The sequence below is a fragment of the Tyto alba genome, unplaced genomic scaffold (assembly GCF_018691265.1).
Source record: "Tyto alba isolate M040663 unplaced genomic scaffold, T.alba_DEE_v4.0 Super-Scaffold_16, whole genome shotgun sequence".
NCBI lineage: Eukaryota > Metazoa > Chordata > Aves > Strigiformes > Tytonidae > Tyto > Tyto alba.
Window position 1 is genome coordinate 7,294,927 of NW_024881278.1, and position 24,396 is coordinate 7,319,322.

Sequence of the window (24,396 nt, forward strand, 5' to 3'; positions counted from 1 at the left end):
ACTGAAGTGATGGGTTTTGTGCCAGGCCTTCGGCACATTCACTACTGAATACATGAGTGAGTAGGTCTGACACTAAGAAGTCAGGACAGGGAGCTCAAAAAGGTAATAGTTTGTGACAGGCTGAATGATGTTTTGGTTGGTTAGGAGCAGATGACTTGAGATATACAGGGCAAGACTGATTATGAACAGAATCCTTTGTAGTCACCACTTTCATGTGTCTGATCAGGGAAGGAAAAACTCGCATCTACTCAATATGCTAGTATCTGCTGGGGTTCTTGTTTTGTTTTGTTTTTAAGGTGCATATTGAGTCTGTATCATGAAGTGTTATGCTAATGACATGCAGCAATGGCAAGTGTAATTAGTCACAGGATAAATGCCAACAAGCCAAAGTCTCAGTTGCGGGACTGGATCTTTGGGTGTGCATAGAAATTGATAGCTGGCCGAAAGATTTGTTTTCAGCGTCTACTTCAGCGCTCTGCCAGTCTCCTGCATAAGAATCTTTGAATCTAATGCGAATCCTATAAGTACAAAGTATAGTGAAGGTCTAATCATGACACTAGATCACATAAGCAAACTGCATGTTTTTGTGAGAAGGCAAGTTGTGTGGTAAAGCCCTCTGGAGGGACTGCAAAATAACATACAGCTCTGAGGCGTTGATATGAAAGTACCAGCTTACTATGCCATCAAATAACTACTTTCTAACAGAAGCATATGTGTAATATCTTGCCAGTTGCTGCGAACTAAGATTTGCATCGTATGGATGCAGATTATTTCAATAAGAAGTAAATGAGCTCAGTATAATTAATTTATTCCATTCCACTATGTGGACACACCCTCTAACAGCAGCAACTCTCAATGTTAAAATCAGCAGTTCTCTTACTAAACTTTATACATGTCACTTTCAGAATTCCTCATATCTGTTCCTCTTGTATTTTTTCAATGTCAAGGAACTTGTGTTTCAACATGCTTTCTCCTTTTTAATAATCTGGTGTATTGTAGTACATCTTGCCTGTTTATTTCTGAAATCCTTCTTACTTGCTCAAATTTCTGAATTTTTTCCCATTCTTATCTTTTGAAGCAAAGCATTTAGATGGTGGTTTTTACTGCAAACCAACATCATTATTTTTGTTCAAGATTTGTCAGACTTTTTTTTTTTTCTTCGTGTTTTAGAAAGAACATTGCTTTTAGGAGGCTAGAATTTTAGGGTGCTTTTTAGTTTTCAAAAATGTTTTAAAAGTACTTTTTCTATCATCTTTAGTCTTGTATTTCATAGCATGGCAAACATTCAAATTGGGGGGAAAAAAAAAAATCACTGTTCTCCATTATTGTTTCCTGTATTCCTCTAATGGTACCTATACGTAGTTATTTGGCAATGTGATAATAGCTTGTGCAGATGTGCTGAGATAGGTTTAAAGGAGTCTGCTGAGATACTAGTAGAAGTTTAGCTATAATAGTAGAGGTTGTGCAAACCCACTAGGGGCTCTCAGTAAACATGCAGCAGATGAGTCCAGAGTTACTATAGCTATGCTGCTAATATTTTAATTGACTTATTGGTTTCCAGTTTGGATAGAAACTTGAGCTGCAGGCACACTTGAGCTCTGCAGACAGATGTATCCTGAGACAAATGAGTGCCTCATCAGCATTAGCAAGCCGAAGTCGAAGGCATATAGGATCTCTGATGTAATTTTCTCAAAAGGCTGGAATCACAGAGTTGAGTCTAAGAACTTTGTCTACTTGAATGGTCTTACAAGTATCACCCTCAATACTAAATTGCAGAATTTGTCCTATTGTTGGATACAATTTAGTTACGCATTTTCAGGTAGAGCCAAAATTAGAAAGGTTGGGAAGCAACAAGGCTTGTTTGCATCCATATTAGCCTAACAGAAAATCTGTAGAAATATCATAAATGTGTGCAGCTGTCTGGGGCCTTACTTGTAGATAAGACTACTATGCTTAGTTTACCTTGTAGTTGAACAGTCATCCTCAAGCTGTCTACTCCTATGCATATATATATATATATATTAAAAAAGTCTCCTCAAGGGGGCACTATTGGTTTAAGCACAATATAGAGTAGGTGCAGTTTCATCTTGATTTTCCTTTGTAGTACATTGACCAAAAAAGATTAAGGAGCTCCTGGAATGACTTTCGAGTCTCAGTTAAAATAAGCTCAAATAAGTGTTACAGAAGGTAAAGGATCTTCAATTCTATAATTCTGGTATAAAGTAAATCTAGTTATATAATGTCTACAGCCAGAATTTTGACTTTCACTTAAAACAGGATGATACTAGGAATGAAGGCTTATTATTTAAAAATTTGGTATTTACTTGATTTACCTGTTGTTTTTCTTACTCCTTCTGCAGTGACTATTTTTTTTGGTCAAAAATCAACTGTCACTATATGTGACATTGTGGATTTCCTGCTGTTACACACTAGGATACATAAATTGAGCAGATCCGTAGTGACAGTGAAAAATGTGATACTTATGGGAAGAACTTATTTGGTAATTTAGAGGAAGTTTCCTGCTTGGTGACCATTTCCCAAACCCATGATAAGTGAACTGCGATTTATCTCTAAACCTGTATGCTATTAAGCTTCTTTGACTATCTTGTGAATAGTTGGATTTCTCTTTGTTACTGGCATAATTATGAGCACTTCAGAGAGCAGGCATATAAATATGATATTATCTATCATAACAATGCCATCACAAAACAGCCCAAGAAAAAATGGCAGTAAGTAAAGAAAATTACATTAATACCCTATTTTTACTTTTTTGATCATCGTCTTGGTGCAAGAGCATTTAGTAGGTAAAATTGTATTCTTCACAAGAAGGATTAGCAGTTCCTAAATGCCAGACTAATTTCTTAAACACAGTCCCTGTTGCTATAAAGGAAACTACAGTACTTCTAATACTTCACTGTTACATGCTGCCACTCTGCTGCATCAAGACAAGACAGAAGCAGTAACAGGAAGAACTAGACAGAGCAAAAGGTCTGAACTCAGAGCAAATAGGAAACCAAGTCAATCTGAATCATTTGCAAGAGTGTATATCCACTCAGTGTAGAAGGATCAGCTCTGAAACATTAAAAAAAACCTCACAAACTGGAGGCATGTCAGTCATCTTTTTAGTGGAACTATGGATGAATTGGGTGAAGTTATCAAGGGTTCAGATGACGCTAATTTGAGTCAGAGGTTACTTATAGGCTATTTCCACTATTAGTACCCATGCCCTCTGAAACAGCTTCAGCTTTTCTGCCAGCTGCTATCTGTTCTGCTGTGCTCCACACACATCACCCCAGGATGAAAGCTTCAGCTCCAGCAGAGATCTCATCAGAGTCAGAAGACCTCTTGATACTTTGAGATAATGATTATTATTAGTGCCAACACCTCTTTTGGGTGACTGTCAGACAAAACTATAGCACAAAATTGGCTATCCTCATTTGTTAATTATTTTTGTTTGTAAAATACTCCTCTGAGGTAGAGAGAATAAACGTTACCATTAAGGACTTAAATAGGCTTTCAGATGAAATGCCATAACCAGCTGCAGGTCAGCAACAAACCATTCTTTGTTAAGGTGTTTTCCTTTTAGAGAGATACAGATTTAACAAACTGAATAATCTCATCTTTTTAAGGTAGACTGTTAAGGTGGACTACAGGGGTCAGAAATATCCTCTAGGTCATAGTAGCAGAAAGGAATTGTAAGGAATAAATTTTGAACTATTTGCTATTTTACTATAGCATTTTCTGGGGAGGGGAAAAAAAAAAAAAAAACAAAACAAAACACCAAAAAACTGTGAAAAGGGCTACAAGTGATAATCTTAAGCAAAAATAAACCTTTTCTGGCCCACAAAAGAATTATCAAGATGGAATCAAGACTGATATACACAGAAATAGGAATTCTAGTCTTACCCAGGTTATTTAAAAAAAAAAATCTAACAAATCTAATCATTTTAGTAAATTGTTAATATAAGGATTAAAAAATCACTAGTGTGTGAAATTGCTTAATAAGAGATTAAGAAAAAAATCTGACATCTCGGTATAAGCCTGAAATTACAGGGGAAAAGAACTCTTTTGCCAAACGATCCTTTGACCTTTAAACCACCAGCACACTACGCTATACCCTTACTTTAGACAATCTCAGAAATTTTGTTACAGAGCAGTATGTAAAAATCATAACTAACTTCAGTATTTTATGACCACTTTAGGAAAAAATAAAGCATTTTATAGGTATGTAAAGCTGTCAAGAAGAATCCACCCAAGGGAGATATTTAGACACTGGAAAGGAATATATACAGGAAGCAGCTGTTGATAGGACAGTGGTTCAGGAAAGCCTAAACAAAATGACCAAATGTATCAGTGCAGGTTTTAGCAGAAGAAAAGTCAGCTGTCAGCATCGGAAAAATACTTGAATAAAATTTTTAAAAATGGGGCAGATTTGGGTAAAAAATGGCAGAGTAAAAATATCAGAAAATAAGAGAAAGGGAAATAACTAAGAATTTCAGATTTGTTAATGTGTGATAGAGGTCACTGTTTTAACTGCTTCTACTTAACATCATTTTTCTATTTAGTATAATGGTAGCTATCACACCGTGATTGTATACCTAATAAGAACCTTAGAGTTCCTTCCCAAGATTATTTATAATAGACCATAGAAAATAACCTGGATATTGTTACTATGCACCATTAGGTCATTCAGTGGATGTAACAGAAGTGAAGATGATATGAACATGCCAGCCAGTAACTGTGTGCTACTGAAAACGGCCCTAGCGTTTACTGGGATTCACAAAACCTGCTCTGAATCAATGCTTTGTAATTTTGAGGTGTCTTTACAAACCTTTATGGCATATTTTTCATAGATGAATAAGGGATAGGTAAGAATTCCATTTTGTGTTCATCTCCAATTAAATTGAAATCACAATTAAACTGGTATCACAGTGAATTGAACCATCTGGACATAATGCAAACAAAGGGGTCTTACAGTGGCCTCTTCCAGAGGTGTGAATGAGTAGGCTGTTCCCTGTTTTAGGTGGCTCATGATCCACACTCTTGCAAGACTCTTAATCAGGAATGCAACCTAGTAAGTATAATTACCATTTTTTTATCCTGGTTTAGTTATTTTTTGTGACCTTTAGTTTCTTCTATTAATTAGTTAAAATCTTTTAATATCAGTCTTTTTAATGTAATGATGTAAAATAGTAACTTCTGTTTTCTAGCTCTGCAAGCTTGTCAAAAGATTTTCCCAAAGGCAAAATACTGATTTCTTAAAAGCTTTTAATTGTTCCACTAGTATTTCATAGAGAGAAAAGCTGTTTTCAGACTTAAATAATCTGACAAATAACCAGCAGTAAAATCAGACATGAAAATGAATAGATAATCCTGAGGGAGGGAGCTCAGAAGAAGAGATTTGAACCGAAATTATTCTATTACAATTATATTCCTAGTGCTGTGTATTTTTCATTCTTCTTGTGGGCATTATTAAGTCCACGTACACAAACTGAAATCTCGAACACAGAAAGGTACTCCATCCAGTTCATTATTTACTGACCTCGGGAAGATCCTAAATGCCATCTCCAGCTGGTGAGGAATGCCTCTGTAATGAGACATGCTAACATCAAAGGTGATGCAGGGCTCAATGTGAAATGGAAGCTAATAACCACTGCTGAGCTGATAAATACAGGTTTCATTCCAGCATTGCCCAAGCTACTGGGTCAAGTGACATCAAGACTGCAAAAACGTGGATGAAAGTAGGGAGGCACCAGCAAGAGTCTATGGCAAAGGATAAGGAGGCAATTAACAGTAACATGGTGCTGTGTGGAGCAAAGCATGCTTAATTTCATAATGAAACTGAGGCAACTGGAGTTTGAAGAGGTAAGAAAGTCTTTCATAGGGGATACAAAACCTCTTGTTTTGTTAGGCTAAATGGTGAGTGTGCTTTATACTAAAGGAAAATGCTAGAGCAGAAAATCAGCTCAACATTTCTGTATGTTAGGGATCCAAGACGGCATAACGCTGTTGATACAGTGTCTTGCTTTTCTAGCCACAGATCTGCATATACACAGCTAGCTGTAATTGCTAACAATTAGCACACAGGGCTGCACTTTGCTTCTTGTCAGAGGATATGCACAGTGTGCCCTGTAATTCATCTTTCTGACCCAGTTCATAAGAAACGCTACTGATACTGGCAGGAACTTGTTTGACAGAAGGCATATCAGCAAGAGCTTTTGCTCGGTCTCACTCCACTGGCCACAGCAGAGGTTAGTACCAAAGCTATTGTCCTAGGTAACTGCTGTTCTTGCTGTAATGTTTAATGCTTGCTTTTGGAAAAAAAAAAAAAAAGAACTTATTTTATTTGTTTGTAGTAAATAACAAAGGGAAGTTCATAGACAATGTTATTAGACAGTCTTGTAGTTTGCAGATGAAAGTCAGAAACACAGATTAATGTTTTATTGGCTAAGCAGGAAAGAGATCTGAATCATAGTACCAAGTTCCAATTAATTTTTTTGTAAGGCAGTATTTGTCTGACATTCTGTTAGGAGTCTAAGCCTATGGAAATATTTAGGAATGGCTATTAAATTTAAAAATCAAGATAAATACTTTGTTCTTCATTTTCCATCACATCAGCTGACTTGCCACAATAACATACTTCCTGACAGTCCAACTGATTGAAAAGGAACAAAAAGCTGTAGGCACCTCCCTCTTCAGATGAGTAACAGTATTAAATATAACACTTGCACCAACTGTTTCACAGTTAAGTACCCATGTAGTCCTTCAAGTAAATTAAGACTTGTTTAACATGCAATTCAGTGATAGTGTGGGAGTTAGAATGTGGCTCCACTGTTGTAGTTCTACCCCTGTCAATATATACTGCGTTGACTTCTCTGGAGTTTGAGGCAGTGTATTTAAAAAACATAGTTAAGTATTTAAAGTTAGAACTTACTATAATCAAGTAATTGTTTATTTTTAACAACAAATCATTATTGGAAGCTGCCACTAGATTTGTGGAAATGTGCTAGATTGCACTTCTATTTGTAATTCAATTGAAAATGATGGATTCAATATCCACATGGATAAAAAGGAATCGGATTGATGTGGATATGTTAGCTACGAATGGCTGGAAATGGTAAATACCTGTTCTTGCAACTAGCTTTCTGCCTGACAGGAAATTTTGATGCATTTGCATTGATGTTGATGCAGAGAACCGTTCTTGATCACAGATACTCATACAGGATATTCCTTGTCTGCTGCCTCTGTACTTATTTCTTGCTACTTGGTATAATTGGACATAAACTGTAAAATGTCTGGGATCTGTAAAAAACTTTAAATGGACAACAGCCACTTTCTCCAAGCCCCTACTGTTTTGTTCTTAATTTTTCACTCAAAATACTCTCATTCTGAGGTTACTTACGGTTCTTGCTCAGAAAGTTCCCTTAAAGTTGATGGGGAATTTTGGTCACATCAGAGCAGACGCAGTAGCAGGGAAGAAGTCTTCAAGAACTGTTGTGGAATTTCCACTTAATTTTTCATGTTATGGAGGGATTTCCCCTTCTTTCCACTCCTGTGGAACAAGAACTAACTTTTAGTCTACTGTACTTGTGGTACCTTTGGGAATTCCTAGCCATACTTAAAAAGACTTAACCCCTCAGTGCCCTTACTCTTTCCTTTATTGCCCCATTTGACTGTCCTTGTCATTAGCTTGCAGTTTTCACTAGCCACTGTCCTGTCAAGTCAGCCCATATTCAAAAAATTCAAGTTTGACTGCACTTTGGTAACCCTGCTGTGGATCCCAAGAATCCACACTTGGCTCCAGTTCTGCCCTCTTCTGAAGTTTCTTCAGGCCAGGCAAAGGCTTAGCAACCCAGCAGTGTAGATCAGTAAGCGAAAATAGCACCAAAAGCTTTCTCTCCGCCACCTCATGCCTTTGCTTATGTAGGAGAGGAAGAGAAAACCACTGTCTCTTACATCAGCTAAAGATGGGTAGATTGCTTTTAGTCTTCTCTGCAAACAGTCCCCTCCCTTGGTTCACTGTGGGCAGGGCTGACCAGAAATCTTTTGATAAACTCTGGTGAGGTAAATGGGGGTGTACACAGTTATGCTTTCCTGCTGCCTGCAGACTTAAGGCATTACTTTGTGTTCTTGTCATTCTTTTTCAAGTTTTATTTTGCAACAACAGGCATAGGAAATTATGCGATGAGAAAAGTTAAAGTAAGATCATGAAGTAATTCTGTAATTTGAAGATCTGGGGTCTAGGCACAGATTGTTTATAATTTTCATGTCTTCTCTGTAGAATCTTTGTGGTACCAAAGGAGATGCAACGGAAGTGAGATGGGGATGCTTTACCCAGAGAAAAACAAATACTACACTTCAAACAACAAAGCTGATCTCTGAATCTGTTCTTTCAGAAGTAGTAGGCCACACACTGTATTAAATACTGACAGGCCTCTTTCTAAAGAATAGCGACGTGAAAGAACAAGACTGTTCTCTGTACGCTTTTTTCAAATTATTAAAAGGGTAATTTTTTAATTCAAAAATGCTCCTGAATATGCACTCCTATAATAGTTAAAAACTTAACTTTAATAATAATGTTTCTGCATTCTACTGTTTCAAAGTAAAAGAATTGTTCAAACTAGCTTATCAGTTCTATTATAGCTGAAATAGAGTATTTTGCTTTCCAATGACAAGAGCTACAATTTCAAATTGAATCATACCATTTAGGAGAGCTGCATATACACTAATGAAATTTGGAACCTAGAAGTGTGACCTTCAGGAGGTGTACAGTGCTGGGATTATGAGAGGAGGAACAAAGATGGGTTCTTAACATTTTAGTTGGCCCACTGGTTTGCTAATTGAGGAAGTGGCACCTGTCTAAGCATATACCTCACAAGACACCTGAGAACCCAGATGCTCCACCCTGGAAGCAAAGAAATGGAGGGAGGATGATTTCAGTCAACTCACACCGAGACAGGAGCAACCACCTGCATGCTACCAGCCTTCTCTATTTCTGGGTTAGTTAATTCCAGTCATCAACTTCCTCAGCAGGTACTGAACTGTAGTAACAAAGTTTGGGATTTACCATTGTAAGTGTAGCCATCAAACTTGCTTTTAGGAGTCTTCCCAGGTAAAAAGTGCTAAAACAATGCAGCCAAATATATCACAAGCTACCAGTTATAGTGCTGTTGCCCCGCTACTTGAAGTAGAGCTGTGACTTCTAAGTATGTCCTAGATCAATACTCCTGAAGACTCCCAACAGCTACGCTAAAAATGGAAGCCTTCCATATTGTTTGAATCAGAAAGACAACTCAACAAACATTTCTTTCTACCTTTTAATTTCAAGGTATGTCTGTCAAACATGGGCTCAGCAATCAAAGGTAGACAGCTTCCTGTCCTATGGCAAGTCATCTCACCCCTCTTAGATGGCTGCAGTTTCAGTAACTAGTTTGCATTGCTCTGCAACTGACCACAAGCGTGTGCGCAAGCTGGTCCAGGAGAGCCACAACTGGTCAATCCTGGTTACACCAGTAGGTACCAACAACCTCTCTACCACGTGTAGGCACCCAGTGGGTGCAGACATGATGAACACTAAAAGCAACTGAACAATCTCTAGATTGTCCAATGTCTTCTAGTCATTACTACATTGTAAATAGCTACCCTTTAAGCAATTTGTTCTGATCAATATCTGTGTATTACCTGAAAATGAGGTAAATATTCTTACCCTTGGCTTTGCAAAGTATAAGCTACAGAAACTATAGAGCTTCTTCACAGGTTTTCAGGGCTCTTAGTCTACAAAACCAAAACCAAACAACAAAAAAACTCGTATGACTGTTTCTGGATACCTTCTCTGAAACTTTCTCTTGTATTAACCTCCAGATCTAATAAGGAACTGTAAATCACCTGAGATAAACCAGCTTATGATGTATTTCATAAAGATGCTATGCATTATTTATCTAAAATAGTCATTCTGCAGGAAGTGATCAGCAGCAATGCTGAGAATGCACGCAAGCTGGATCGTGTGGATGGAAGTAAGAACATCTACACCTGTTTAATCAAATCTTTATCTCAATATTATGAAATCTCAGTATACAATGTTTTTCAGGAATTCATGAGCCAGCTGGTGTTATTAAGATGTGACTACTACATGGGCTATCAACTTCTCTAGCCAGTCTCTAATTCGTAGAAATTGCTTTATGCCAAAGACATTACTGCCTAATTAGGGCCCACTAGAAACAAACTGATGAGCCAGGGAAGTTCTCTAGTATTGCATGCACAATTGCATATTATATACTGTTGCCAGATACAGGGTGCTTAGCGGTTCTTTAGTCAGGCTTCTACAAAAACACTTTTGTAGTTGCCTGTAAGGGTTAGTAGTTTGTTGGCAGTTATTTCACCCATGGATCACTAGATTCTCATTCAGATTAAAGACGGCAGATTTTTCCTTTGCTCTTTCTTATTTGTTTCACAGAAGGACTACGTGTTCACTCTGAAGATCTGGTTTGGGAGAGAAAGACTTGATTTTTGCTGAAAATGTGTAATTGTGAGAATCAAAACGGAGTCATTTATGCAACTTTTTTATAAAAAAATCCCTGGAATACAAACTATGTACTAATATTTCAGGGTCCATAATTTATTTTTCTTTTACTTAAATATTCTCTTCAGTTTCACATATGGGGAAAAGGTCATCATTGGCATTTTCTTATCTTGGACCATTGGGACAAATATTATATATAATATTTAGGTTCAACCCTAATCTGTTTAGCTGTTTCTATTATTTTTTCAAAAGGACTTAATTTCAGTCACTTTTACAGCGCTGTTTCGTGGTGGTGTTTTTTAGTGTGTTGAAAACTAAAGGTATTTGGAAGATGCTGCAGCAGTTTAATTCATACTGCATGGACGAGAAGCTGGATTTGAGATTTTGTGAAATGCTTTGTCAATAAACTACATAATCTATTAAACAGATACTGTCCCATATGTTGATGCAGTACTGGGGCTTTGAAACACAAGTGGCAAAAGACAGTTTAAGGACAATAGCTTAGGCAGGCAAATTGCTTGTCATCATTTGCTTTTCTGTAACCAGGTCGCCGCCCTCCCTGCCCTCCTCTCTCCCCGCTAAATCTCTCCAGAAAGATGGATTTTGCGTTAACGTGGGTGTGTCTGGATTTCACCTCCTCAGCACAAAACCTGTCCTCCCCTCCCCCGAAAGGCGGGAGCGTGTGGTTGTGGGGTGCGGATCGTGCGATTAACCCCCCTCCCTCCTCCCTATTTTTCTCTTCAAGGGCGTCAGCGACTCCCCTTCCCCACCTCCCTTTCTTCACCCCCTCCCCCTCCACGACGAGTTTTTCCTCACGGGCACCTTTTTTTTTTTTCCCCCGCAGGGGAGTCGAAGAGCATCTCCCTTCCCGCACCCTGGGGCCAGGCCCCTGGCTGCTGCTTCTGCTTCTTCTCCTCCTCCTCCTCATCATCATCCTCCTGCTGCTGCTGCGGGGCAGAGGCCGCCCGCCTCAGCCGCCCCCTTCACGCGGCGCGGCCGTTGGGCTCGCGCGCCGCCGCCGCCGCAGCGCCCGTGCGCGAGCCCCGCAGCGGTCCGCCCCGCCCCTTTCTAATTGCGCCGCCAGCCCCGAGCGGCGGCTGAGGGCGGCGGGGTGGGGGGGGGGGGGAGGAAGGGACCCGGGCTGGCGGAGGGATAACCGGCTTCCGCACACAGACCGGGGCGGAGGGATCCATACGCTGGAACCGCCCGTCGGCATTAGGGAGGGGGGCGAGTGATGCGGCGCGGCCGGGCCGGCTGAGGCGAGGTGGCCGTTATTTGGGAAGAAGGGAGGGGGAAGCGGAGCTGGTGCCGGGGAGGGGCGGCGGCAGAGCGGCAGGCCAACAGCTGGAGCGGGGGCTCCGGGAGCTCGGGGCGGCTGAGGCGCCGGGGGATGGAGGGAAGAGCTGAGGGGGAAAGCTGAGGGGACGGGGGGAGCGGCCAGCGCGGGGGAAGGGCGAGGTTGTGGGGCGAGGCGGCGTGTGCCAGTCCTGTCCCTGCCTTGCGTCGTAGTTGAGTGGAAAAGAGAAGGGGTTAGAAAAGGGAACTGATTTAAAATAGCTTCTCATCCCTGCCGGGGGCTGGTTCCCTCTCTGTGGGCTGCCTGTGCCATTGCGGAGGGGTGCAGGAGGATTTTCTTGTGTGCAGAAGCAGCCGGGGGGGGGGGGGGGGGGGGGGGGGGGCTTAGCTGTGAGTGGGGGTTGGGGGTCTCTGCCCCTCTTTGCCTTCCTTCGTCCTTCGGTTGTTTTTTTTTTTGGGGGGGAGGGAGGGGGGTGGGTGGGTGGTTTGGTTTTCTGTGTTGTTTTATTTTCTATTTTTGTGGGGAAGGGGCAGGATGAGCTTGCAGAGTTTTACTGGAATTTCTCTTTCCTTTCTGAGGAGCTGCCGCTGCTGAAGCAGATTTTTCCTTCCTTTTTTTTTTTTTTTTTTTTTTTTTTTTTTTTTTTTTGTCTGATGCAGAATCCCAGTAGCTAGGCAGCCTCCCTCTTTTCTTTCCTTCCTGCCTTCTGCCCCTTCGGTATGTAGGAAGGGAGAGACATCAATGGAAAGGCTGAAATACTCGTAGATGGACTTTCAAATGTGTTTTTTCTTAAAAGAGGAAGATAAATCCCAGTTGCCAGTGTACTGACTTTTTTGTTGCTGTTGCATTGCATGGTAAAAATGGGGTTCACTTACTCCAGCTAAATCCTTGGAGATTTCAGAGAGTTGCTACAGTGAAGGACTTCTCATATTTTTTTGCATCAGAGGAGCTACATTGATGTTAACCATTTTTTTGTAAAATGGAGAACGAAATATTCACACCCCTTTTGGAGCAATTCATGTCTAGCCCTCTTGTCACCTGGGTAAGCATTCATTCTTCCACGCACATTATTCATTTATTTGCTCATTGTTTGAAGATAAATGCCTTGCGGCAGAGAATAAGGTGGAGTTAGTGTCACGGTGGTGATGATTATGTTTTAGGTTAAGACATTTGGACCGTTAGCTGGAGGAAATGGGACCAACCTGGAAGAATATGTGGCGCTAGTGGATGGTGTGTTTCTGAACGAAGTCATGCTTCAAATGTAAGTGCGTTCAAGTTGTGCCTTGGGTTTATTTATATTTTTTTTCGCTGTTGTCTTGTTTCTCCTGTATGTTTTATTTTCTTATGAAAACTTTTTTTTTTTTTTTCCCCATTTTGACCCTGGTGAATTTCTTTCTTTTATATTTGAGGTAATCATGTGGTCAGTTAAGAGGACACTTAGGAGCATAGCAGATACTCCATACAGTTTAATGTTAAGTGATGTATTTGCAGGATATATAGTGTAATACAGGCTGAATCATGATGTGTAGAACTTACTGGAAAAGTGGATGACTGTAAATAGTTTCCCAGATTTCCACTGAGTAGCATAAAGGTTCATTCTACTGGAAGTCATGCTCATAAACAAAATTTTGAATAACTTTTGTTAAGTGTTTAGTGATAGAATCATAAAAATGTTACTAGTGGAAAAAAATTCTCCATACCTTTTTTTTCTGATATTTTAAGTCCTTACAGAGAAATATGTCTTTTGTATAGGTGTAAAAAATTAGACTTATAGGTGGCTGGATAGATACATCAGTGTGTGAGCAGCTTGTGTTGACAGCTGCTCCTCAGGAACACTGCTCCACTAGTGATGGGCATCCTTTTACTCTGTTAATAGTTTTTATTCATATTTAGCACTTCACAAATTTTTGCTGTTGGCATTAACTTGTCTAATCAGTGTAAAAAGATTTACAAGTTACCACATATAAGTTTGAGTTCACATACTTTTAAAACCAGTATTTTCTTTGTCATTTACTTCTGTGCAACTAAAATTTCAATTACCCACTTCTGTAATATTGAGAAACATGGAAAACTTGGTGGAATTGAACTTCTTGAAAACAATCTTGCATGTGTTTCTGACCTATTTTATTAAGAACTTTAAGTGATGCATTCACTGAAGCATACTCTTTTTATTTTACAGTTTATTTATTTTTTTTCTTGGACTACATATAAATTAAGTAGCTTGTCAATTATGATCATGCATTTAACATGTAAAGCTTCTATAGCTTCTATTTGGTAAAAATACTTGACAACTGGAAGGCAGAATTAGCACTGGAAATGGACAAGGTGATTTTGAAAAATAGTCTTGAAATTAAACTTTATCAGTAGTTTTTTGGAATACTAAGAGTATAAATTGATATCTGATACATATGTGGGATACATGTATGTAAAATGAAAAGCTGCTGAGGGGAAGCATACCCATGCTTAAGGCATGGTGTGTTGAATTTGGCTTTGACTTTGTGCATCCTTGACCCCATACCATGATTACTGTGGTTTACTTAGGAGGAGTTGCGTGTGTATGCATAAAAAAAAATAGACATGGGAGATGTAAATTTAAAATACAGTAGTTTGGGAGTCAGAACAATTAAAAACTACCTTACACTAGAGGTATGTGTAAAAAAACTGGCATACAAATAAAATACACTTTCCACTGTAGTTATATATTTATAAAAAGAATTTTATTTAAAATACATTTTGGGGGGACTGAAATTTGTTAGGATTGATTACTACTTAGAATTGAAGTTTCCAGAGCTGTATTCTTATTTGGGGGGGATGGGCGGGTATTGTGTATGTATGTGTGTCTTCTCATTTTTTTGCCAGGATTGAAAGAGAGGAAAAAATGTTTCATTTTTTGCAGACAGATTGCATCTCTGGTGAAGTCACTGGGGAAACCTGTGTTAACTTCTAGTCCTATTAAACATGTGTCTTCTTTTGCAAAAATGTTTGAAAGACACAGCTCCAACTAATCATCTGTATAGCTTATTTTCAGTATTTTCCATTTTATTAGGATTTCTCTTTTTTTCTTACAGTCTTAACTACCATATGTTGAGGAAATGTGGCAGAAAAATTTTATCAGGTGACTTCAAAAGCGAAATAATTTCTTCAGAATGTTGTATGTTGTGTGGTTTTGTTTAGTTTTTTTTTTTTTTTTTAAATGCTCTCAATGACTTACTTCATATGAGAACTCGAGATCCATGGTTAGTAGCTATGGCACTTAGGTGCTATAGAGAAGTGTTATTCTTGCAGGAGTCACCATTAGTAGAAATAGGGTGCTTACTATTTATGCTAGTTTTGAGATATTTAAGGTTGTTAATGTTTTGATGCGAGAACACAGCTAGCGTGTGCCTGTCAGCTATGGATTTCGTGATTTGGTGGTGGTATAGGTCAGTTCCTATGGTTGGAAAGCCATTGCAGCATTAGATGCTTTAAAGGGCATTAAAAGCATGAACAAATGGAGGTTGTTAGAGGTGCTGTGGTCTTGCTTTATATATACTTTAATACTTTGTTTTTGTCCAATGTTGAAAAAGCAAATTCTGTGACCATAGGAGTGAGTGTTAATATTGGATTAGGCATGGTTTGTAAGCAGTTACACAATCAAAAAAAGTGGCTTTGTTACTTAGAGAAGGGTTTTTTTGTTTAGTTAAGGAAGAGTTAATTGCCCTCCATCAGCTGCAAGTTAGTGTTAGTATGGCATTTGTTTCTCCTTGTGCTTGTCTAGACCAAATTTATTTTCAACAATTGTAATGATTCAGACAGAGGAAATAGATGTCAGCACTGGAATAGTTGCGGGATAATGGTACTGAGATGGTCAGGTTTTATCAGAATTGAGTTTATCAGTACCTCATACGTGAGAGAGAATAATTCATTACACTCCTTTTATGTCTTTTGCTTTTGACTTTTCAGATGTTTGAGTACATGTGAAGACTACACACATTCCATTCAGTGTCCAGTTATGTCTGAAGAGCTCTTCCTTTGCTGGAGATGCTACAGGCCAATTTTATTATTGTTTTTAAAATCTTATTTTTAATCAAGTAGAGTTCCAGTGTTATAATATAAGCTCCTCACTTGGGAGAATGTCTCTCATTTCCTGTTTAAATTTAGGTCCAGTTCTTCAAAAGTATTCAGTTACCTACCTTCTGCTGGGATCAGTCAGTATCTGATACCTCTGGATAGAAACCCATCTGTCTTTCTAAATCGGAGCCTTTTTCTTTGTGTCCTTTGATACAAAAAGGGGTCATGCTTCTTGGAAATAAATCAGAAACTAAGAGATGACTGCAGTGGTGTTCTGCCATGGCAGTGAGGTGGAGGAACATACCAAGAATACTTCATACCTTTACTATACCTCTATATCGTAATACTTGTAACATTATGAAATGCTCATAGATGTGAGTAAAATACATTGTGTACACTACTAAAGTAAATGAAACGGTAAAATTCAGCGGATTAGTCACCTGCTGCACATCTAGGTGCAATTACAGTAAAATAATACTTAGCTGTCCTAAAGATACTTTTCCAGAATGTGACTAACACCACCTAATTTTTTTTGTCTTAGTATTGTACTGTCTATATACTCTTCTGATCCAGAAAGATCAAGGTATTCTTACAGAAACAGAAAGTGGTTTTTATTTTAATTTTTGATAAGTTTTGTTCTCTGATACTTGCTAATTGAATTCCAATAGGATTGCGTAAGAAGTGCTGGAAGTCTTGTAGTATGAACTGTGGTTCCCAAACTGACAAGAGTCTTACTAATTCTTTTGAATAAAAATAGGCAGCTGCAAGTAATTACGAGATTGTGACTTTCATTACATTTAGCACCACCATTAATATTTGGTCAAGTAACAAAGACTTGAAACTGTATTTTAGTTTTAATGGGTTTATTTTACTGTGATTTGTATTTGTGGAAATGGATCTGCTTTAAAAGAACTGTTGGATAAACACTGTATGCAGAATCCATAATGTATGGAATCAAACTCTGAGTTAATTTAATCTACTGTCTGGAGAACTTGCCAACTTTCATCACAGTATTACTTTCATAACTTTTGTCTTAATTGAATATATTAATTGATACTATCTGTATCAGTTGTTGCATCCGGACATGCTGAAAGCTACTTCAAAGGATGAAGTATTTTATTGTTCTCCTGTTTTTCTCCCTTTTGCCCTTCTCCTACTGGTTTTCACTGACTGGATGCACATGCAGGCCTTTCGTGCCCATAGAATTTTCCAGGCGAACCAGCTGACTGTTTCCTTCCACCGCTCTGGTGGTGTGTGCCTAGAATGTGTAGACTGCTTCATTGACTCCTTTTCTGAGCTCTTAGTCTTTAGTTGTATGCTTTTTTCCAAACAGTTGAGCTTGCCAGCCCATACTTCTGGCTTGCCTATATCTTTCCCTGAAAACTGGATTCCATCTCTAGTGCCTGAGCCAGCTGCCTGGCTCTGTGAAAGAGTGCAGGAACATGCACTCCAATTAACTCTTTCTTGTGAAGACGACCAAATAGCAAGAGGCAGCTTCAGCCAGATTCTGTCTGGGCAGGGAAATGGAAAAAAGTTTTTGGGAAAATGAAATTGCTGAGTTTGGCTGTAAAAAATATGAGCACATATTTTAGAAAAACAACAAATACTATTAAGTCTGCACCTTTCTCACTTTCTTGAAGCGAATGGATTTGATTCACTTTCCAGATGTGCTGTCAGGCTTCCACAGATGCAAGGTAGATGTCACACTAGCAGTTTGTGAGAGTTGTTCCTCTTAAAAGTGGTTCTGCGGCAGTAGGGCCTAGATTTTTCTTAAGAAATCGGAATTTATAACACTCAGGTTTTTTATAAAGAAGCAAATTCTTTAATAAATGCTCCACCAGAATGTGCATTCTGGTCAAGATTGTTGGAATTAAAACATTTTGATTACAAAGAAGGGAAAAGATAGTTGTTACAGTGTAATGATGATTAATTTTAGACTTGAACATCTGCCTGCAGTGAGCTTTGATTTGGGCAAATGGGGTGGACGTAGGCTGATACCTGTACTTAGGAGTTGCTTGGGGTTTTTGATAGCTAAAGGGGAAAAAAGTGTGGGTTGAACATGAAATGTTTAAAGTCTTTGATCTTTGCTTATGTCTGTTTTACTAGCCTTTTTTATGCTTTTGTACCCTTTTCCACAGTTGAGGTATACCCTCTTTCATCCTGTCTACTCTGATTTATTTCTGTTCAGTGAACTGTTCTGTGTTTCACTCTTGCTTCTTGCAGTGTTTTGAAGATTAGGAAGTAAATAATCTAATCAGCCTCTGCGTGTGTACATGCACTTCTTTGCCCTCTTCTTCATGTGCAGGTTTACCTTTCTTTGACTCTGTTTCCTTAGGTGTTTTGGTAGTGTACTGCTTATCCCATCCTTAGTCTAGGCTAGTAGCTGCGGCCAAGGAATAAAAACTGAGTTAAACAACATTTTTTTAATACATACAGAGGTACTCTGTTGTGTCTGTCTACCTGTTCCATAAATAGCAATAATAGTTGAAAGATCTAAAATGAAAATAACTTGTTTCAGCATTGAAAATACTCTGGCAAGGAAACAACGTATATTCACTATGGCTTTACTGTTTTCTTTCAGAATATTTTGCATTTCACTCACATTCTACATGCTGTTTCAAAGCACTCTATGAAAATAACAAACTTACTAGTAGCTTTCTAGGCATGTATTTTATGTGTTCCATTGTCAGGAAAGGTAAGAGTGTCTCCCTGTGTGACATAGCTCAGTTAAGGCTGTTGCAGGGCAGAGATGCCTGCAGGAGGTAACAGGACACTGAGCCCCAGAGCACCAGACAGCACTACTGAATAGAGCTGCCCTTACCCAAAGCAGTCTGTTGTAGCTGAAGTCCCACGGCCATGTGGGGAGCACAGTGAGTGTGACTTTGAGCCAGGGGAAGTCATCTCCTGGTTTTGCACTAGCATCTGTGCTGTATGCTTTAGCGATGCAGGGGTGATGGCGGAGTGGCTCATTTAGGTATCATTTGCCCTCAGCAGCACCCAATGTTGAGGCTGGGTGAGCTTTCTGGTTCTAGTTATGGCTGGCTGTAGTATTTCTGTTTGCAGGGCTGACTTTGCTCTTTACCTGTCTCTGCTTCTGTGCTGCCGCTGTCCTGGCTACCTGTGTTATAAGGAAAGGCAACGCACAGCTTGTTTTGCTCTAATTTTTATATCAGAAAACTCAGTTTGCTTGGGTGGCTGAGACACCTTGAACTGCCCTACAATGTTGCCATGTTTCTTGGTAGTACAGCAGCAGTAAATTCCAGCGCTTTAGGTTAGCTACAGATACCTTACCTGGGCTGATCAGCTTGCATCCTTCACTGGCAAGGCTATATTTCTTCAGTTTTCGTAACTAGTTTGGGGATCTCTACACCACAAACCTTTGCAAAGTATTGCTGTGCTCTGATTTTCTTTTAAAAACTAGTTAACTGTCAACTTGGTTGCTAAATCAAGCATGTCTAATGCTAAATTTGAGAAGCTTACTTAGAGATTTTCCTTATTTGTTTCTTCTCTTAAGAAGAGGTGTTTGATCTTTGTGGTTTTTTGTATGTTCCTCTTATTTTTGGTTCATCCTCCTTTTTCTTGTTGCCTTCCTTGTCCTTCTGTACTGTACTACTTTTCCTTATGTAGTAATTATTTAGGGATCAAGACATTTTTTCAAAATGCTGCTTTGTTAGAGCACATGACCTCGGTGGTCAGAGATTATTTGGTAATAGCTCGCTGGGAGTCTCTGTTTGCTTTGTTTTAGAGTCCTGTATTTATGCCTTGAGATGCTCCAAAGAGGCACGGCCTCTTAGGTAGTTGTCATTAAGCAGTATTTATAAAATGCTGCTCCTTGGTTTCATTGGGCTAATTGATGTTAAGGTGTTGAATTGAAGCAAGGCTGCTGCTTGATCTGGACTTGCTTGGTGTGCTTTATTAGGTTACATTTTTGGATTGGGAAATAGTAAGGGATGAATTTGTAAGAGGCTTGTATTACATTCCTGGCTTTGTGAGTGAGTCTTTGAATCTGTGTGGTGCATTTAGATGCACTCAAAAACTTGCTCTTTTTGTATAGAGATAGGAGATAAGAGTCCACTTACGTTTATTACAGAATTTTATCTTATGTTAAGCTTCAGGAAAATATTTGCTTTAGTTCTTGTTTGTGTAGTATCTATATTTTTCTTAAATAAGCCCTTGAGCAAAAAATGTCTGGTGTAATTTCCTGGTAGTTTGGGAATACACTTGCTGTATATTTAGAGTATTGTATTATATATGCCAGACAAAATACAGATACTAGTTGATGTGTGATAGAATGTGGACAGGTGTCATACTTAAAGTACTGGTGTACATCTTAGCAAGGATATTAATGTTTTAAGATGAAAAGAATGCACTTATTTTACAGACCCTTATATGTATGCTTACCTTGTAGCTTTGGGTAGCTAACAAGGGTAAGGTCCCTCATGTAATGCTCTATTTATATCTAAATCAGTAGGGGATTGTATGTATGTTGATGTGCATGCAGAATTTGCAATGCATTCCAGTTGGTTTGCTGAAGCCATGCAGTTGCTCACGTGGATAAAAATTTTACAAGAAACGTAACTTAGTTTCTTTGGCAATCCCCTTGTATCCAGGAGCCTTGCATTTGAATTTATCTCATTCTCTGGAGTAATCTGTACAAAGGGCTGAGATCTGTCACTTTGTCTGTACCAATTTGTAGACACCAAGATGAAAATGTATCTCTTATTAATTTACTTATAGAGGGTTTATTGTACTTCGTAAGAAAGGGAATTCTAGGGTCATAGTGTTCTAACCAAAAGTATTTAACAGAAATCTGTGGCATGCTTTTTTACAACTTAAGATCTTTTTAGTCACTGAAACTGCAATATTCGGGTAGCTTTGGTGTCATCTCACTAGGCTGATCTCACATCAGTATTTCCTGCATTTTTTAATACTTGGCGTGCTGAGATGTTTACCTATGGTCAGACTCTTTTGAATCTGAAGTACTAACTAATTATTTTTGAAAATCTATAGCTTCAACAGGGTTCAAAGTAAAGAATAAAATGAGTGAACATTTTTCAAAGTCTTCCAAAGGAGAAATTATTTTTGGTAGTGCTATGATTATCAAATAATGCAAAGTGTATACTGCTGTGGTGTTGGAAGTTCCTTAGGCTAGAAGAGGAAAAACTTGTATATACAAATTTATACTAATGTCTTAAAAGGAAGGGTTTTTTAAGCTTAAATAAGGAAGACTACATAAATGTGTATTGCTTTTAAATCCTACATAGGTTATTTTCCTTTATATTCATATTTTAAATATCTTAGAAAGCACATTAGCTCCACAAATGTTCTTTGTTAAGGGCCATAAGTGTTTATTTGCTTCTGTTCTGTATTGCTTGCTGCTTCTTATCTGTGATGACAAATTTCTGGCCTTATTCTGCTTCTTTTATAACTGTTTCTGATGTTTCTTCCAAACTACTACCTGTATGTTTGCAGAACATTCTTTTCAAGGTAGACTGTAAAAACATTTTCTCACTTCAGTGCCCTCTGGTCTTTGGTATCAAGTCATGCTGCATCTTGTGATCCAGGTCTGTGAGTGCTTGATTATGTAACACTAATCTTACTGTTGTCACGGGATTATTGTGGGTGTAAATGTTTGCAGTGTTTTAATGGTCAGTTACATTGAGGTGTTAAATAGTTTTCAGTTTCTCTATTAATTAGTATTGGACTGAATAGATCTTAAAATTTGAGCTCATTTCAGAAGTAAAAAATGTTGACCCTGAGAGGGGAAAATAACACACAGTGCTTGAAGTGGAAAGCAAAACTTCAGTATTCATTATCCTCAGTACTTAGTTTCTGTGGTATGTCCATCTTATTTCTTCCTTGTCTTTTGCAGACTGTATGCTCTTGCATCCTGTGTTGCCTTTTTATTTGAGTTTAATTTTAGGAAGTAGTACAGTAGAAGTACTATGGCAGTCTAATTCTACCTTTTCAAACAGTATTTGCTACTAGGTCATTTGTGATTTTTTTTTTAAAAAAAAAAAAAAAAAAAGAAAGTCCAACCAGACAAACCAACCAACCATCAAGTCGACCCTTGTAAAACAGTTAGATTTGTTGAGGTAGTAAAGTATGTTTGTCAGACTTTTTAGTTCTCATAATTTTGCTCAAAAAAAGTTTTGTCAAGTTGCTTTTCCTAGGAATTCTCGATTATTTAATACCCAGGAGTGTTTGTTTTGTGTGACGGTAAGTGTTCTGTGATGCTCTGAATCCTATAGATTTTCCTTTCCACCAGTGAAACTTTTTAATGTAGGGAAAGCCAGCTTAACCTTTTGCTAGCTGTGGGGCAGAGGCTGCTTCTTGTTCTCATTGATTTTTGTGGGGAGCTCACCCAGGTTACTTGGGGCAGTGAGTAGTAATTCGCTATTTTCAATCTTTGGCAGAAAGGTTCTTTTTTTTTTTGACACAGTATATTTTAGTGTGATAGGAAAAAAGTATATCTGATAGTCAAGTTGAAACAGTAGTAGTAAAGTTGTTTCATACTTTGTGATGCTGAAGTCAGCTGTTGCTCTGTAAACTTTGATGTTACTGGGTTTTGGTGGGTGTTAATTCAGTGATACAAGTTTGTCCTTAGTAAATGACAGGTGAATTGTTATTTCCTCTCTTATTTTCTCCTACATTTTGCTCACCTGCATACATCTTCTTTAGCACTATTAAGGAAAAGAGAGAGGACAGAAAAATAAATCCGGCCTGTTCTAGACTCTGCTTTTTCTAAATCCCTGGGAGGGGGAAATTAAAGATCAGTCACCAGACCTCTTGAATATACTGTGATTTTTGTCTGGCTGTTTGCACATTCACATGTAAAGCTGAGAGTGTACAGATGTGAGGGGATGTCTCTTCATGCGAGTAATGCCACTAACAGCGGGACCATGCAGCAGAGCAGTTGTTGGTCAGAGCAGCCATGAGGTCATGAAGTGCAGCAGGTTCATACTGATGGATAAGGGAGAGGCAAGATTACTTGGCACAAAGGCTTGTGGCACTTCTTCAGATATAGCTATTCTGGCATACTTCAACCATGAGTAATCGGGCAGCTCCTCTGCTCTGAGCACCGGAAAGAGAGTTTCGGCACCGTGCAGCTACTCTGGGAGTAGTTCAGCCTGGTCAGATACTGCAGAGCTAAGGCAGGGAGTAGGAAAGCTGTCTGAATATGCACAGTATCTACTCCTATGTTCTTGGCAGTGTTCCCTGTGATCCCCATCAGCCATCGATTTGTCTTAGGCCACTTGGTCATGGTTTTTTTAAAGCAGGCATAGGGCTTCAGCATCCTAATAGTTTATGGTGTTGGACATAATCCTAGGAAGTGGGGTTTTGTGCAAGGGCCAAAAGCCTTTTGATGTTAGATCTACTTCCTAAAACTCATATTAGCATGAGGCAAAAAACATTTGATAACAACTGTTGAAATTTTGGCACATACAGTCCATCTGTGCTGAGTGCAGAGTTAGCAAAGTGTCCTTAAATTGCAATATTAATATGCACGTTATTTTGTGGTAAAGGATATCTCATCATTTGTAATAATATCTCTAGAAGTTTGAGCAGATATCTGCAGAATTACATGACCATTTTAACTGTTCATTGGTTGCTGCTCGAACAGTATTGTCTCAAGGGTAGAAATCCAGGCGTTCTACAAGAGGAGATAGGTTTTCATAAATAACTGCTAAAAAGGCAAAGAAGAGTTGTTAGTATAAATCACAACATTTGCTTGCTTATTCCAAGTTAGGATTAGAGCATCCTTTCAGTGGATCCTATATAAGTGCACAAAGATGGAAGGCTAAGCAGGATTCCAAAGTGAACACTTGAGCAACTCTAGAACGTATATCTCCTGTGTCTTCAAGTCAGACTGTGGCTCTCCAGTTGTAATAGTCATGTGTGCATTGTGTAATATCACCAGGCCATCACATTGTTCAATATCATCAATACTTTGCAGCCTCGGGGCTTGCATGTCTTGCGTGATGCTTTTCAAGAGGTGGAAGGATTTTATTGCTTTCTATTTTTTCAGATAAAAATGTTCCAAGCTAGTTCTCTACATGCTTCAGCAGTGGTTAGTCTGTGTCCTGAATTATCAACACAGAAATCCTGATGAACATGTGCCAGAGGTATAAGAAAGGAGTTGAGATTTATTTCTGTATCTTTTTGGTAGGTTTAGTATTGAAATACTCTTTGGCAGCAGAAATTGATCATACCGATAGATGTAGGAGTTTGAAGCACGCCACCTCATACCAACATTTCCAGAGCATGCATGATCACAAGGTTCAGATACTGACAATATTGTACTTAAGGATCTGCCCCATTCTTTGATACTGTGACTCCTGCAGACTGACCCTTTGACTGTGATTGATGTTTTTAAAACCGATCAAACAGTACCCTGGTTGAAGGCCAGTGCTCCTTTTGCCCCGTATGCAGAGGTGCTTCTGACAGCTTCATTGGCTTCATGTATTGTGTTGTCTGGTATTGTTTCAAATGTTTAAAGCAAATTGGAGATTATGAATTATTCTTCAAT

The 24,396-nt window shown here is 38.7% G+C and overlaps 1 protein-coding gene across 14 annotated transcripts in view; it reads left to right on the forward strand.

Annotated features, from left to right (window-relative positions):
- The first annotated feature begins 11,703 nt into the window (after positions 1-11,703).
- CCDC88A (coiled-coil domain containing 88A) overlaps positions 11,704-24,396 on the forward strand; it is an 80,943-nt gene continuing 68,250 nt past the window's right edge. For all 14 annotated transcript variants that reach the window (XM_042789396.1, XM_042789397.1, XM_042789398.1 and 11 more), the window contains exons 1-3: positions 11,704-11,783; positions 12,476-12,858; positions 12,977-13,077. In XM_042789396.1, the coding sequence (XP_042645330.1) occupies positions 12,796-12,858; positions 12,977-13,077 (164 nt within the window). In that variant the 5' untranslated portion in view covers positions 11,704-11,783; positions 12,476-12,795. The remainder of the gene's footprint in view (positions 11,784-12,475; positions 12,859-12,976; positions 13,078-24,396) is intronic.